The sequence below is a fragment of the Protomyctophum parallelum genome (genome assembly GCF_964188405.1).
Source record: "Protomyctophum parallelum genome assembly, chromosome: 5".
In the NCBI taxonomy this organism is placed as follows: Eukaryota; Metazoa; Chordata; class Actinopteri; order Myctophiformes; family Myctophidae; genus Protomyctophum; species Protomyctophum parallelum.
The window spans coordinates 21,016,658-21,034,290 of NC_139702.1; the positions used below are offsets into that span (position 1 = coordinate 21,016,658).

The following is a 17,633-nucleotide window of genomic DNA, read 5'->3' on the forward strand; positions in this document are numbered from 1 at the left end:
TACTACACGTGGACATAAAAGGACACAGACAGAACTCCTTACAGTAAATGGGCATTAAAGGGCCTTTCATTGCTGGTGCAAATTCGGCACAACACACTCTGGGATCCTTGAGATCTGTCAGTCACCCATTAATCAATGCGTTATATTGGGTATACCGGTATGTTTATTTACTTATAAAATAAGTAGAGATAATAAGTGAACTGTTTGAAGAAAGGTGCATAGAGGCAAAGTAGGGCACACTCAGTAAGTACATTCTGGACAGAATCCTAGAACTTGCAAATGTACAGTAGCAAGAGATAAGAGAGGCTGCAGACCAAAGAGAGAACACATGAAATGTGGATCTGCTTGCGTCACTGGTCCCATTCAGAGTGGCACAAGCCTTCGGCCAAACACTAATTATCCTCTTGAGGAGGACACTGCTGTATTTTCAAATATAAAATGGTGTGTGTGTGTGTGTGTGTGTGTGTGTGTCTGTGCATGTGCGTGTGACATGCATGCGCACACACAACCTGTCATGATGCCAATGCCAAAAGTGCCTCCCTGTGAGACGCGGGGGAGTGCAGCTTTAGTCAGACTGTTAATAATGGGCAAAAAAATATAAAATAATGGGCATAGACATAAAAGTAAATTAAAAAAGCCTTGCTGAAACATAAAATGACAGATGCCAACTGATGTTAGTTGCAATACCGAGTGTGAACAGTCGTGTTTAATGTGAATCCTTTTCAGACAATACAAGAGCGGGAAAAGCCGCCTCCAAATGTTCTGATAAAGTGCTAAAACCTTACTTTATGACATCGATATCGAGTACAAATATCAATCTGTGACTATGTGTGCCTAAGAGCAAGAGATGTTCTGTTGGCGTTCGGCACAGCCGAGAAGAAATAAGAGCTTTATTGAAGAAAAGTATGGCGTTAAATCTGCCACATTCTACTGCTACACAGGCTGTGTGAGGGGAGAGACAAAAGGGAGGGAGCATTATGCCCCGAGGACTGAAAACAACAGAGGGTGAACTGGGTGTGAGACAGAGAGAGAGAGAGAGAGAGAGAGAGAGAGAGAGAGATTGAGAGAGAGTAATTACTATCCGAGAGGGCACTCCAACAAGAGAGAAATGGGGAAACAGAGATAAACAAGTACAGAGCACTATGGTGAAGAGCTTACTTTTCAATGAGGTCTAGTGTCACACCTGGTACCAGTTTGGCACTCTTCTGCATACAAAACCTAGAGGGGGGAGAGAGAGAGAGACACAGGCATTAATAAAAGCATTACAAACGCACTGCCCAGTGCCTATAATAAAACCATTTGTGAAGGGGGAACACAAAATGAACTGGAAAAAGACGTTTGAAAGTCTAGGAAGCTAAGCAACATGTCCTTGGACTACTTAGGTTCTTCTAACTCATACATATCTACCATTCATTGGCAGTCTTAATGCATTCGTCTTCAGTTCAGGCTCGGAACTATTCCAAGCCTGAACTGAGGACGAATGCATTTAGACTGCCAATGAATGGGAAGCAAAGAGGGCCGGGTCATAAAGAATCAGTCGTCATATTTCTTACAGTAAAGGTCCGGTATTCAAAATGTATTTGGGTAAAAGTACAAAAGTATTGGCATCAAAATATACTTAAGTACTAAAAGCTAAAGTACACATTTCGCACAATGTCCCATTTCACAGGTTTTCAGATGTATAAACCTTTAGAAAATAGCAGATCTACAAGCTCACAACACGCATTGTGAGCTTGTAGATCGGCAATTTTCAAATAGCCAAAGAATATATAGGAAGTGGTTAATGTATGTTTTACAAAGTGACATTGTAGTGGAGTAAACATATTAGGTACAATATTACCCTGAGAAGTATCGAAATTTGAAAATACCTCCAGTAAAGTGAAACTATCTCAAAACAGTACTTAAGAACAATACACTGGAGAAAGACATGCTACGGCACTGCTCTGGGTTTGGTAGGCAGTAGACACCAGGACGAAAAAAAGAAAACAAAAGATAAACGTGTGTGAGATAATAAGCATGCCATATATGTGGTGTATGGTCTTGTAAGCAGGTTTCTGTTTGTGTGTTCCGGTCTGTCAAACCTCACACTACAGAAAGCAAAGTGGTCCATTGTACAACATGACATCAGAATTTGTCTATAATATACAATAAAAGTATAATAATGTATATACTGTATAAGCACTGGTGAGGTGAACAAAGAATTACCTTCCAAACTCCAAACATTCATAAATTCAGTCCACCTGCCCTTTGAGATAAGCCAAAAGGCCTTCAGTAAGCCCAGAAATGGGCACGGTGGGAAATTATTAAATTAACACTAACTACCAGCCACATGCTGGTAAATGTTACCAGTGGTCAGTAATTTGTCTGGTCCAGATGTCTGCTATAACAGACATATGGACACTGGTTAATGGATATAAAACAACTTCAGCACTACCATATGGCATTACAAGGTAAGTATAGAAAGTCCCTGCCTGTTTGTATCGAGTATTGACATTGCATATGGCACCCAAAATAACATAATGTTCTATTGAGGAACAGTACATTATCAGACAGAGACAGGGACACAGAGCGTTCACTATGTGCACAGGTCGTTCTGAACATCTACACAATCACTATAGTGATAGTGTCACACCTCATAAAACACCATGTGATGCACATTGGGAACATCTCCCTCAACCCAGTTGCAACTAATTTCCTATCTATGATTTCCATTATCAATTAGGTTAAAAGGTAAATGTTTATGATTTAATTTCATCAATATTTTTTGAAAACTCTGGTTTCAGGGACGACCTGGAATCGAGGAATTGGAAGGTTATAGTCACGTGCAACCCGTTAGCAAATACTGTAACAACAAAACTTGTTTTCTTCCATTTCTATCAGTGGGTTCTGCAAGACACAGCCCCAGACATAAACATAAACTATATTTATTATAAAGTTTAGACTTAAGTGACAGACAGAACAAAGAGTAGTGCGGGAGGAGACTGCCTCAGCTAGAGTGAGTTCCCACTCGACCCCTACGCAGGGACAGATCGATTCCATGGAGCAAGGTAGAGAATGAGATGGGGAACTGGAGAAATACGGCATAGGTGAGGACAGAAGCGATAGATATACAGAGGGGAGAAAGACATAGTTATTGAAACAGGGAGAGTGATGATTGTTTTTAAGAGCTCACAAGATGTACAAACTTTTGATGTGGATTCCAGAAAGGGAAAGGCAAGGTCAGAGAAGGGTAATAATAGGAGGATTAAGTTATTGTATGTAGAGTAAACTGAAATGTGCCCCGGCCCAGATTGAGACACCTTTCGGTTTGTGAACAGAGGGGGAATAATACATATACGGTAACGGTACACATATTATATTAGAAAATCTCTGCATTCAGAAGTGTTGGGACATCCTCAACACAGTAAATGCCCCCAGGCATCGCTACCACTGGGGTGCACTCTTCAACATTTCAACTATAATATCTTCCTCCTAAATGGACATTGGCTGTTGATCTGACGCTCACCTAAACATTATCCTTAACTATTCAGTCTCAGAGCTCTTTAGTCTCCCTTTTTATTCTTCAAATGTATTTATTTTCCATGGCAAAGAAAGTGTTAAAAAAAGACTTGCAGAACATCTTGCAACATTATTTCATCATAAGCTCTTGTTACTACTTTGCATTGGTTACATTTTTATAAAACTCTCAAGAGTGAAACACACAGACTTCTCCCTATTTTGGGAATGTCATTAGAGGTGAGCAAAAATGTTCTCCCAAAAAGATTTTCCAAAATCTTTCGGAAATACAAGATCACAACGCCACATCGCGGCATATGACACTGTCACACTGTATGAGTAAGTATAAAATAAAAAACTAAGCTGAAGAAAATAAGAATACTGTTACACATTAACTATTAAACCGAGAGACATTCTACTTTAAAGGTCACCTTTAATCAAAACACTGTATATCATTAGCCCATTCAACATAAGTATCCTGAGGTAAACCCTTCTTTTTTCCTTACCTAATAGTCAACTCAAGACACTAAACTAGTCAGCTAACGTGGGAGAGATGTTGCGTAATGCCCTCCCTCTGTAGTTCACCCCACATGACCCGATAGGAAAAGTGAGGTACGAGTACGACAGGTACTGTATGGCAGGATTAATTTGCGTTTCATTCATTAAGTAGATACTCTGGAACAAGGGAACAATGTGTTGATTATCTTCTTTCAACCAAGTGCAGGTACAAGACATGAGGGTAGAGGATGAGCTGTGCTTGTTCTTGAATTTAATGAGGTGCATTCAATTCGTGTCCGTGTACTGTGTATGCAGGGGCACAAAATACAAAAAGGTCCAAGGATAATATGATTTTATTTTGTGGGCTCTCACGGACACCTAGTTCATTATGAATGTGTCTGTACTGTACGATTACACAAGTACAGTACCACCTTTTCAAGGCGATGCTACTTGTCAGCTGTCTAGTTAAATAGGGAAGTTTAAGGTCACTCTCCTACACAATTAAAATGGCAAGAATGAGGACTGTGCACACATACACAGTGCAGAACAAACCATACAGAGTCCTCACATACAGTATACGCACATGCACTGTCACGCGTGCTGTACATAATGTACTGTGAAGTACCTAAACAGCAGGATGGGCATCGGAAGAGCGGACAGTAGTGGTTCAATAATGATTGACAGAAGCAACCACTTGCCAAGTCTTAGCCCTGCCCAGAACCAAGACACAGCCGTCTGCCAGTTCCCAGAAGGAAATAGAGGAGGAGGGTACAGTATATGCACAAATCTCCACTAATGGTGATGATATGTTCTCCTCCTCCATTATTCCATTCTTCACCAAAGGCCCCATTTGGCAATCTAATAAGCATTCTGGGCTTTGATTTCTTTATCCTTCATTTCTTTCTCTCTCTGTATACATTCCCCATCACCTCCATTTCCACACACACCCCTAAGCATCCCCTGTCTAGCACAGCGTTGGGGAAATCCCCTGAAGCGGGTGCTCCATCAGTAATGATTTTCTGCTCGGCTGAACCACAGAAACCGTGCATGCACCTTCTTTTGCCCGCCACAATCTTTACCCCCTCCCTCCCTTATGTAAACCTCCTGCATTGGATTTCATTTAAGGTTTCAAGGCCAAGGAAAGCCATCACATGTAAAGAAAGAAAAGCAGGCATTTCCTCTGGATACTGCCCTTCGTTAACGCAGTGGAAAAAGCGGCACACCAAAATAATAAATGCAAGAGTAGCTCAGATGCAATTTCTATTTTGTAACGCTTACGGGTTTCAGCAACAGCCGTCCTCAGATTTAAAAAGCCATCACATGTCAGAAAGACCCCGTTGACCTGACTATGTCCAGCTTTCTCTGCATATCTCACTTTTGGGACTGCATGTTCTGTTCAGAATAAGACATTCCTTATTCAGCACAAGGAGGTATAAAGATTGGTAGATACATAATGTAACAGGACCAGAGACGGAAGGAAAGTGGAACATGAGAGATGGATAGAGGCATCACAGGTTGAAGGATGCAATGGTGCAAGGTCAGCTTGAAGCTGGACTGATAGGGACCATAGGTGTTTTGTTTTCAAAGGGAAATAATAGGAGTGGGAGTGAACCTTGTATTTCGCTAACCAATAAAGGTGCAGAGGGGCGTCCCTCCAAATGTGGAGACGTCAGTGTTCTCCGCTGTGTGGCGGAGCTTCAAAACATTACCGCGGGGAGCGGGCAGGCAAATAGGTTGGTGAACCAATAGGAAGTCGGCGTTGGTTTCCAGCGCTAGTTTGAACCGCCCCTCCATGACCAGAAAAGCACAGGGCTCTCAGGCTAGACTGATTTAGATAGAAAGAAGAAAGTGCCAGCACTCAATACATGATTTATTTACCTCTGACGGACAGACAGCGTTTCGACATAGTGGGCCGTTCCTCAGCGTTGTGACAAGACAACATGTAGTGAGGTATTTGTATGATAAAATCAAGCAAAAATTGAATACAGATATCAACTGTTATCACTAGACTGATTTAGGCACAAGGCAAAGTTTGGCAGGTACGGAAAGTTTTCTGCAGTATGGCGTGTTATTACCACCTCCCAGTGGTATACAACTCCTTTATCTGTATCTCTGCTTTCTGGTTCTATCCCACAGGACAGGGCGAGAGGGGAATAGAATACCAGAGATAGTCATATCTCAAGATTACACACAGAATGGGAGGGCGAACTTCAACTTGTATGCGTCTTACTATTATGTAAAGTTTTTCACAGGATTCATTACATTAGGACAATATTTCATATTACTGATCCAAATAACACTGCTACTGTGTTACATTTGAACGTGATTTGTTTATGTTTGTGACAGTAGATATTGTGACAGTAGATAAAGTGCTCTCTATTCTCTGTATGGGTTATAATGTCCATGTTAATTTTGTAGACTAAAACTATGTTGTTAGCTAGCAACAATCCAGGTATTTAGCAGTAAATGTGTGATTGTTAATTATGAAACAGCTCTAAATGTATTTATTTATTGCAAATGATAAAAGTAACAACAGTAGCATCACACCCAGGAGGCCTGTGTGCATCTGTATTCTACACTATATCCTCTATATTCACTTAGTGGAAACTGGAAAATGTAATCATTGTTACTCCACTGGTTTTTGGCAGTATGTTTGTGATTGTTAGAAAATTAATGATAACAGGTCTCCAAAGGGCATATTTGTGACATCATACTCATATCCATATACAATATTAATAGCATACCTAATACAACAGCCTCATTAAACCGAAGGTCATAAATAGAGCTGGAGTTTGAGATGAGGAAAAAAATGGAAATCGTTTAAGGCAGGGGTGACATTCCTACTGGCTTTGAAGGTATGGCCTAGAGGCATAATGTCCTTCACTCTCACAGATTGGGAGGCTCACCATTCTGTGAGCATGAACAATTGATTGAAGTTGAGCTGAAGACTTGATGAAAACATTGCTATGGCCATGAATCAGTGCACAGGGAATTCACAAAATGTTAGAATGCACAGTAGGTAATGAGCCAGGGGGCACCACGTAGAGCTTAGAAAATGCTGATGATGCATAGTGAGCGAGTTGTGTGGTGCATGTACGATGAGGCAGTCACTGGCAGACATGTGCATCGACCAAACGAGGATTCTCTTGCTGACATGCTCCTTCTTCAATGGGGGAAACTTGGGAAAGAGATGAAGGGAACAGGCAGCGGCGACAGTGGAAGCATGAGACTGGTGTCAACAACCTGGTTGGTTCGTTACCTTTGAGAATGTTCTAAGCTCACTCTACTTTGACAAACTTCAGCTCTGTACTTTTGGCGGTGTGACTGTGAACACATTTCTTGTTCAGTAGGCCACAGAAGTACCACCACTAATTTATCTGTGTACGTTTTATAGTGTTTTAAATATTTAACTTTTCTTTTATATTGGAAGTCAAAGGGGCCCTGATCAGGCTGAAACCTTGCCACAATTTGAAGTCATTATGTCAAACATGAGTCATAAATGACCCAACACCCACATTGGAGCCATGCAATTCCGTGGATACTGAGATACATACATACTGTACATATATTTTCAACTATTAAAAGCCATTTCCTGTCATATTGGTTAAATTCGCTTCCATAAACACAAAGACTGACCCTTATCTGTGCGTGCGGGCGTGCGTGAAGACATGTGTGCATGCGTGTTATGTTAGAGAATGGAGATGATGCAATCACCTTGCACCGTGCGCAAGCCCTAGCTGCTCAGCGTGTAATGCACAATTCATTGGCTGACGCAAAAACATCTCTTCTCTCCGTAAAGCTCAGCTACATCGTAACAGTCCTCTCAATGATGGATAGATTAGACTACAGTATAAGCCTATATGTTTCTCAAATTTCTCCTGCATATCTTTACATAATATTACTGTATCAGAGGTGTGGCTGTTTTTAGATTTTTCCTTGGATCTGAAGACATTACTTCTACTGTAATACAGTAATTGTACAGTAATTAATCTCTACAAGTGATACTGTACATCAGGGGTTGACACTAACACCTGCCCACCTGCAAGGGGGAGGTAAATAAAATGGTAGGGCAGGTGAAATTTGCTACCAGCCAGCCCGGCAAGTGCAAGTGCACATTATGAGTGGGGATGCAACATATATTTGGGAGCACCAGTGTGGCTGTCCATAATTTGTGGTGCATGTCAAACAGGGGGTCTTGTAGGTTAATAAGTGTACATTTTGGGGTCCTTGCCATGAAAAAGTTTTCCTACCATGCATTTGCATTTGTAAGGCTATACTTTCATGTTCTAGTGTTGTTTTTATTCATTAAAAATATATACAAAATGAATCATTAAAAGTATAATATAAAAGTAGAATATGACCTTTATTTGCCCGACGGGCAAGTGCCTCTGAGACCTTAGTGTCAACCCCTGCTGTACATTATGTTTTGTGAGAGCCTAGGCAGAACTATATAACCTGGGCCGAAATGGTGTGACAAATATATACAGGTACAGTAATACAGTATGATTCCACTAAAGGTCTAAAATGCAATGATTTATGTGCAGGGGTTGACACTAAGGTCTCAGAGGCACCTGTCGGGCACTCAGGTCATGGCCACTTGCCCACCGAAAATATTGCAGAAATTTAATTAAAGTTTATTTTAACGTATTTTTTACTTTCCAATGCTTGCTTGAAACGTTTCCTTTCCAATTTGAAAACTGTTTTGTTTAAGTCACAGGAATACAGTAAACAATCAAGTCATCATGTAAATCAGGGCTCAAAATTAACTTTTTTTACTTGTTTAAAAATGTAGGCGCACCATTCCTTTTTTTTATGAATAAAACCACACTATAACATGAAAGTAGCCTTACAAATGCATGGTAGGGAAACTTGTCATGGCCAGGACCCCAACATTTACACATTCCCCACACACTTGTAAAAATCAATGTCAATTTAACTCTGAGAGTCCATTTGGTTCCATTTGTATTCCATTCTGTTAAAGACCCTTATAAAAGGTCCACCTGGTTTACTTCCTAACTATCTGTAATTTAGATGGAGAGGCTGGAACTCCCACTTTGAGAACCACTGTCCTGCACTGTCTGTGTACACACACACACACACACACACACACACACACACACACACACACACACACACACACACACACACACACACACACACACACACACACACACACACACACACACACACACACACACACACACACAGTGTAGGACAGTATGCGCACAATTACAACAGCATGATAGCTGATAGGGGGAACCATTCTTAGCAGCCATAATATATTGGCATGCTCTAGCAAAAGTCAAACAGCACTGAACTCTGATCATTAAGCAAAACGGTCACGGAGGTTCTGCTTTTTCCCTATAGACCGATTCCGTAGCTGGTCTCATGGTCGCAGCCTACGTATTTCCTGTAGGCGGACTCGACGTAGCTGCGGGGATAAAACCCTCACCAGGCGCACCTCTTCCACTACAGTGAACGGCAGAGTGACTGATGTTAGTTTGCCTCAAACTTTACTCCTTTACCTGTTTTTTTACTAACACTAACATTACAAAGATGCCCAGAACATCGAGATGAACCTGTGTAGTGTATGGCTGCTCCACCAGTAGTGGCAACATAAAAAATAAAATAAAACGGAATGTCTAATATCCACCGCGGTGGCTGAGACCAGAGCCATTGAGTAATGGTTGAGACGAAGCAGTGAAAGATACATAACACCAGTGTACTTTATACCTCATACTTTAAAGTTTAAATGCTTAGTATGAGGTATAAAATACAGCAGCCTTGTGTTCATAAAACAGAAAGATTTGGTATTGGGTAAGACTGGCGATAGGCCTATGTATCTTTCCCTGCTTCGTCTCAACCATTACTCAATGGCTCTGGTCTCAGCCACCGCGGTGGATATTAGACATTCCGTTTTATTTTATTTTTTATGTTGCCACTACTGTTGGAGCAGCCATAAACTACACAGGTTCATCTCGATGTTCTGGGCATCTTTGTAATGTTAGTGTTAGTAAAAAAGCAGGTAAAGGAGTAAAGTTTGAGGCAAACTAACATCAGTCACTCTGCCGTTCACTGTAGTGGAAGAGGTGAGCCTGGTGAGGGTTTTATCCCCGCAGCTACGTCGAGTCCGCCTACAGGAAATACGTAGGCTGCGACCATGAAACCGCCACGGTCTATACCCACTTCAATGCGCTTCTGAGAGCACACAGGTGGAACAAATTAATTAACGAGTGACAGCTAACAAGCAAGCTACACTGTGGTCTTTTAGCTACCTGCCAGCAAGCTCACAGAGACATTGTGAAGCATTTTTGGTCATACGACAAAAAATAGTCGTACAGGTGCTCACAAATACCATGTTTTGGGGGCTTGAGAAAACTCATGGCTCATTTTGCAACCTGGTGATGAGCTCGCAGATCAGCTGTTTTCGCAGAGCACATGTCGCAGCCACTTGACGCTCTGTGTGTGTGTGTGTGTGTGTGTGTGTGTGTGTGTGTGTTGGGAGAGACGAGAGAGATTGATAAAGAGATGGTGAGACACCCTTCACCTTCCCAACCATTTGTTTTACTTGCCCCGGGCAATCGTTAGTGTCAGTCAACCCCTGCATTAGAACATTTCTAATGCAGGGGTCTAATTTTATCCCACAATTTTCTAAACCCATTTTTTTCAACCAGTGTCAATTGTCTAATATAATCCTGGGCGCTACGCCGCTACACTGCATCTGCCAAGTGCCAACCTTGGGTATATTTTTAATCAAGAAAATTCAAAAGGGATGAATAGTCCAGAGTTCAAAACATAACCTGTCCTTGGCTAAAAAACAGAAAAAATATTCTGTTTTGGTTTGCTTGATCGAGAGAGCTGAACTGAATGTCAACGACTATCCACGTGTGAAATGCATTACTAAGAATTCCAAAAATAGTGCTACTAACGCTGTATGAAAGCGCCCACACAAAATACTCTGCTGTCACGAAACAGGCTTGAAAAGGAAGCGAAAGAGGGGAGAAAGGAGGAGAGCTTTACCATCGCAGGGCGATTTTGATGGGTGTAGTGAGACAGGAGGTGAAGAGGTCAGCTGGGAGGTCAGGGTTCATGGGTAGCAGCTCGCTGGCTTCACAGGCAGCCAGCTGGATACAGTTCTTCATGGAGGGGGGCAGGGGCATCTGGGCGAGCGGGTGGCTGGGGTTGATGGCCGCCACCTAAACGGACACAGCAGACATCACATTAAGCATCCGATTAACTTCATGGCCACAAAGTGTGTGCGAGGGCCTCACGGAGGAGGTAAAAATGCTGACTTCCAAGACATTAACACGTCAGTGATTAGAGTCGCTCGCTGCCACAATACAACTGGCATTCACCTTTCAAGAATGTTTACTGGTTTCATTTACACAAATTGTCTTCATCCTGAATTGGATGAATTAACAGGAGAAAGGCTGATGGGGCCACTAAAAATGTTTAGGCAAATTACTTTGGGTAAATGTGTGCAACCGAGCCAAGTAATAAATGGAGGAACTTTGACATCAACTAATGAGCACACCGACATCTGACCAAAGGTTGACACACAGTCAGGGAATAGGGTCTTTAAGTCCGGTAAAATGACGACTTGGAAAGAAAATTCATTTTTCAACAAACTGTCATACTGCTTTACCAGCTGAAAAACTACAGTAACAACAGCATTGATTGTTAAATTAGGCAAGGGATCAAAAAGAGCTTTACACTGGGACCACCATTACCACTAAGAACCTTACACTGGTAGTTAGAGGGGCTAAAATAGGCCGAAATTCAGTATAGAAATTGGGCTACATTAGAAAGCAGGCTCCAACCAAATTCCCTAAATATGAAACAAACAAGGTGATGGTCCAGCTTTACCTGGTAGCTTTCATCTCTACACAAGCTTAGTTTAACATGTCTTTGACAGTAAAGGGGTATAATCAATCTCAAACATTCTTCAATGCATTATATCCTGCTTAAGTTTTGGAAAGAAAAAAGGAGGAAGACAAAACAACAACTAATTAGCACAAAGCTTATAAAGAAGAAGTAAAGGTTTACATAATACCACCGTATTCCTGTAGCTACTGTATACCCCATACCGCTCTCTGGTATTTCAATATATCATTAGTTGGTTCTATAATGAGCAGCCAGGGTTCTCCACAGATAGAAGAGAACCAACTGAAGCTCAGATCTCAGTGTGAAACATTAAGTATGTACTGTACTGTGAGGAGTTACACACACACATGAATAATTCATGTTATTAATTTTACAGCGCCTCAAAGTATAGCCTAAGCCATCAAAACCGGGAAAGCATCTGTGTCATTTTAGATTTCCGCTTATAAGCATTATTTTATACTTTGACTATTCAAAAAATAGCAGATATACATACATAGCGCATCACTTCCTGCCATGAGCTTGTATATGCTATTTTATAAAAATCGTGGCAATTTGTGCAAATCTTTGAGTACATGTTACTTTAAAGTGAACATTTTTAATTCAAGTCTTTCTGGGGGTCCCTGGAACACAATATTTTGAGATGCAGTTCGGTGCGGCCAAATATATAAAATTGTGGGGGTCCTTGAAATGAAAATGTTTGGTTTGACTACCACTAATATACATGTAGCAACATAGGTTTTTCAGAAAACAGGTCTTAATGGACTAAATTAATGGTGGGTTATGCCTGAATGTGCAAGAGTGTGTGTACACATATCTCATTTATTGAAAAATAATGTTTGCGTCTGTATGTGTCCTCAAGTGAAGTGTCAATAATGTGTTGATGGGATCAGTGGCAATAATATATCCTACAAAACATCCTCTCCTCACTCTCTATAATGAAGAAAACACTCACACAGTAACAAAGAAAGCAACACATCTGAGCCCACTCTCCTCAGACTACACTATAGTATACAATATTGTTTCTTCAAAGGGAAAAAAAATGGCTCTACGGTGTGGTAATCCTCGCAGTAAATACAAAAACATTGCCAAAAAGAGGCTGATGAATGCCATATAGCATCTGTAATTATCACATTAGCATAGTGTAATCTCACACATTACCATGAGACTCACCATGACTGCTTTCTTTACCTCCCACACACATATTCAGGCAACAAATTAATTGGACAGAAATGCTGTTTTTGACTGACAATTTTGGTCCTTACAGGTGCATTGTGCACTGCACATACTTATGGTCATAGTAATACGCACAGTCATGCATACGCCTTTGAACATACCATGCCTGTCGGGCAGAAAATGTATGTCTCCATATTTCGATATAAATTAATGCCCTACTATACAGCATCACAATAAAGTAGCAAAAATAGCTACTTGTAGATCTGCCATCTTTGCATATTTCTCTAAAAGTTAAAGTGGTTAAGTGCGTCTGTGGTCTTTATAAATATTGATCCAATGAAAAGTATTATGATAAAGTAACTATATTTGATACATATTTTATTTATTGATTGAACACTGATGCCTGGTTTTTCACTACTCTGCTTGGTAGTTTCTAACATTATTTCATGTCTGGTTTAGTTAGTAGCTAAGCATGGTGTTTATATGCCATTTCTAATAATACGACAATAACACAGAAAAGCCCATGCATTTCCTGACAAGTAATGTTTTTTGGACATGATGTTTCCACCTGACAGTGACAATACGATATGCTTTACCTGAATTCTAGTATGTGTGCAAGTGCAACACTCATTCAATACGTATTCACTTTTCAGAGAGAATTATGTTAAATTGCATCATTCTACCACTAAACAAAAAAACGATATATTGTATATTACTATATATTGACATACAAGTGACTGGGGCCTACAGTATATATTGTCACTTGTATGTCCAAATTTACGTAACGGGAAAAATAACCTGTGTTGCAAATTGTACATGTAGTCATTATGTAATTCTACATGTAGTCATTATGTAATACTTTTCATTGGTTGAAGCCCTTACAGCCAATTTTAACCTTGCATCCCTATGTTATGTTATAATGACTTGTTATGCATGTCATTATCTGTAACACGTTAATGTTTCTCTTTTCTCATGTATTAACATGTTCTACTTTTATGTGACAGTCATACAATTATGGGAAAAAAAGAGATGAAAAGTGGAGATACAAGGTTTCTGCACGACAGATATTCTGTTGCCACATTTGAATTATTCATTAGTGAAAGGTAGCAGCTTTAATGAGCGCTTATGGGAGACTCCGTCTCCAAGGGCCTTGAGGGTTTACACACACCTTTGGGACCTTTGACTGATCACCGCCGACTACATTCACTTTTAAACCTGACCTTAATCAGAGCCCACAAGTTACGCTGATAGGCTATATTCGGACAACAGATTTGGTGTAAAGGGGAAAAAGGAGGAGTATGGATGAAGTATGCACCCCTGCCTGGGGAGAACCCAGTCAATTAAGTATAAAGGGTTTAAGTGCCTAAGCCTAAAACTAAACCAAAGTACTAACCCTGAAACAGCCTCTTGAAAAGTGATGACCTGCAAAAATGGCCACGCTTTCCAGGATATTCCATTATGAGGACTTTTGGTCCTCATAAATTACAAGTGTGTGCACATGAACGCACGCACACACACACACACACACACACACAGCAGTAGATCCTAGCCTTAAGTGCTAGTATGATTTTTAACTTTGCCTACCTCTGCACGAAGCCCATGCTGTGTGTGCACACAGACGTGCACACACACACACACACACACACACACAGACACACACGAACAGACCCAGCCATACCTCTTTCCACTCTGCAGCCTAATGCGAGGAGCATCTTTGCTGACTGCGTGAGGGAAGTGATGAGATATTTAAAAGGAAGCAGGTGGCCTCATAACAGAGCACTCAGACGGCAACGTCCACATGACTGAGTGGCTGAATGCCTGAATAGAGGATACACAATTACACATGGATACATGGCTGCTGCTGCTGTGGTGGTGGTGGTGGAGCAAGCATTCTGTCTGCACTCCACCTCTGTTCCTAGTATTATGGTCCCTGCTGACCCTGTTGCATGTAGTGTGTGTGTGTGTGTGTGTGTGTGTGTGTGTGTGTGTGTGTGTGTGTGTGTGTGTGTGTGCACATTTTGTGCTTAGGTTGCCTAACAGGGGCAGAGAGAGAGAGGCGCGTGAGAAAAAGAGAGGGAGAGATACCGGAGGTGGGGAACTCCTCTCTTGGCATTGCTCCTGCATGTTTAATACGTTTGAAGTTACTTTCTCACCCTCCAGTCCTGTGTTTGTCTCTTACACCTCCTCTATTGCTGACTTCCTGTGCAAGTCGGTGAGTGAGAAACAAAGATTTCTGCTCATACATGTGATGCAACTTGGCCTGTATTTACAGTACATCAGGGAATGCCCTGCGGATCAGGAATACCAACTAAACAGCAAGCCATTCTCTAATCGGCCCCTTACAATGTTTTAGTAGCACACATGTCTGTGCATAACAAAATAGCACATTTAAAAAACAATCTAGTATAGAGATCAGGTTAAGGTAGTAAAGTAAAGATGATTTTAGTACGTCAGTGTTCAAGAAGAATCTAACTAACACTGTTTAATCTTCTAAACTGCTTTTTTTTTAGGTGGGTGTAACTGCACTTGAAGCTGCTTTGATCTAATACTGGCTCATTCTTGTTTTGGCTAGTAAGATGACCACAGCAGCAGAGCAGCTTTTGCACAATGTCTTTGTTTCTGTCCGTTTCTGATCGTACACTGGCCGTTTTATCAATGTTAGCTTTATAGCTGGGCTATTCTGCAATTAAAGCAGATTAATACACTTGTCTTCAACAAGAGGCCATGGGTGAACCCCTGGGGGCCAATTACACCCTGTGAATGCCAACAAGGAGGAATGAAGAGCGTTGAGCCCTGGCAAAAAAACTAAACTAGAGCTGAGGGGGAAAAAAGGAAAAAAAAAGAAAAAAAGAACATCATATTAATCACTCTGCTCCACTTTTCAACTAAACTTACTGTTTTCCAGATAAACACTACAAGCTAAAATATACCCCCAACTCCATCCCCAAGCCTTTTAGTAATTACTTTCAAAAAAATTCTCAAGTACACAAATACAACACTAGACAATCTCCACCCCCCTTTTATCATACTAGTCATGGTTAGTTTTCTATTAAATAGTATGTAGAGGTACTACACTTTGAGACAATTTTCCTCTCTGAACCTAAAGAAGAAATTAAATCACCAAATGTTCATGTTTTCTATTTTCTTCCCGTCTCTAATCATGTCTTTGATTATCAAGAATTTTGAATAATGTTGTAGATTTAATATTTTTTATACTGCAATCATGTCTTTTGGAAATTCTTTATATCTTATTCTAATGTCTTTACTGTATCTTATATAGGTAGAGGTCTTATAAACCCCCAGGGCTTCTTGCCTCCTAGAATTTTCAGTTTTTGTCAGGTGAAACCTGAAATGTAGAAATTATCTAGTCATACTGACGACCTAGCCTGATTGGCTGCCACACACACTGCCTAAGCCAATGGGAGTGTAGTATGATTGCCTGCCTCCCAGAGCCATAAAGTAAGACAGAGTTGCGACATTGAGGGGGCAGGAAGGATACCTTTTGTCTATATGGTTTTACCTGTATCACCAAAGAGCACCCATCTAAGAGCCACTAACAGATCCCTGCAGCTCTTCCATTCCTCTATTTCTCTACTTGTTTATGTCCTTTTGTTGAAAGTGAATTGAACTCCTATGCAATATTTTCACCCACTCCCCGTTTCTCTCCTCCAGATGCCCCTATTCTTTCCTTCCATCTGCTTGTTGACAGTTTTGAAATGTGACTGATGGGCCGCAGGGCTTCCATTACTGTTCTCCTCTGCCTCTCCCTTGCACCATGACCCCCAGCTGACTCAAACATGGGAGGGCAGACAGGCAGAATGCCAAGCCATGCTGAACCTTCATGACAAATTCAGTGTTTACTACACTCAAGAGCAACTCAGCATGGCCTGGGCCATGGCTCAGCGGTCCAGGCACCTTGGCTGGTAATCCAGTCTGGCAGTGTGCCGTGGGTTTGATTCCCGATCCCGACGGCCTTTACTGCATGTCATGCCCCCATCTCTCTCCCTATTTCCTGTCAGCCTGCTGTCTGTCCCTCCATGAAAAATATAAAATAAAGAAAAACTTTTTGTGTGTGTGCGTGCGTGCGTGCGTTGTGTTTTGCCAAGCACCCACCTCCAGCTCTTGCTCTCTTTGCAGGGCAAACTGTTTGAAGGACTTGACGATGATGCCCGCATTCGAGCAGTCGTACACAAAGATGGAAGGGCTGCCCATCCATGTCTGCAGGTCATAGATGGACAGAGGGATGTACTGCGTGTAGTTCTGGAAATCGAGGGAACAAGAGAAGAAAGACAGAGAAAGTTAAAGTGGGTACAGGGGAGTTAGAAAAGACCCATGAATGAACCACAGTTGTTCCCAGAACTTCCCACTATGGATCATTCCACACCGATGCACTCGCTGTAGTATCAATGCCAAGGCTTCATTGATCTCCCGGTCAGTCATGCTCAGCTACACCCATGAGGAAGGGGTTGCTTTTATAGGTTTCATTATTTTAGGAAATCAAGAGGACGAAAACAAGTAAAGACACAAACAAAACAAGGCAGACCAGAGGCAACAGTCAGGTCCAGACAGCAGCAGTGTATCAC

General features: G+C 41.3%; 1 protein-coding gene across 3 annotated transcripts in view; it reads right to left on the reverse strand.

The window, feature by feature from the left end:
* rptor (regulatory associated protein of MTOR, complex 1) overlaps positions 1 to 17,633 on the reverse strand; it is a 167,186-nt gene that overhangs the window by 80,427 nt on the left and 69,126 nt on the right. For all 3 annotated transcript variants that reach the window (XM_083765717.1, XM_083765716.1, XM_083765715.1), the window contains exons 6-8: positions 17,164 to 17,310; positions 11,014 to 11,189; positions 1,159 to 1,218 (exon numbers count right to left, since the gene is read on the reverse strand). In XM_083765717.1, the coding sequence (XP_083621843.1) occupies positions 1,159 to 1,218; positions 11,014 to 11,189; positions 17,164 to 17,310 (383 nt within the window). The remainder of the gene's footprint in view (positions 1 to 1,158; positions 1,219 to 11,013; positions 11,190 to 17,163; positions 17,311 to 17,633) is intronic.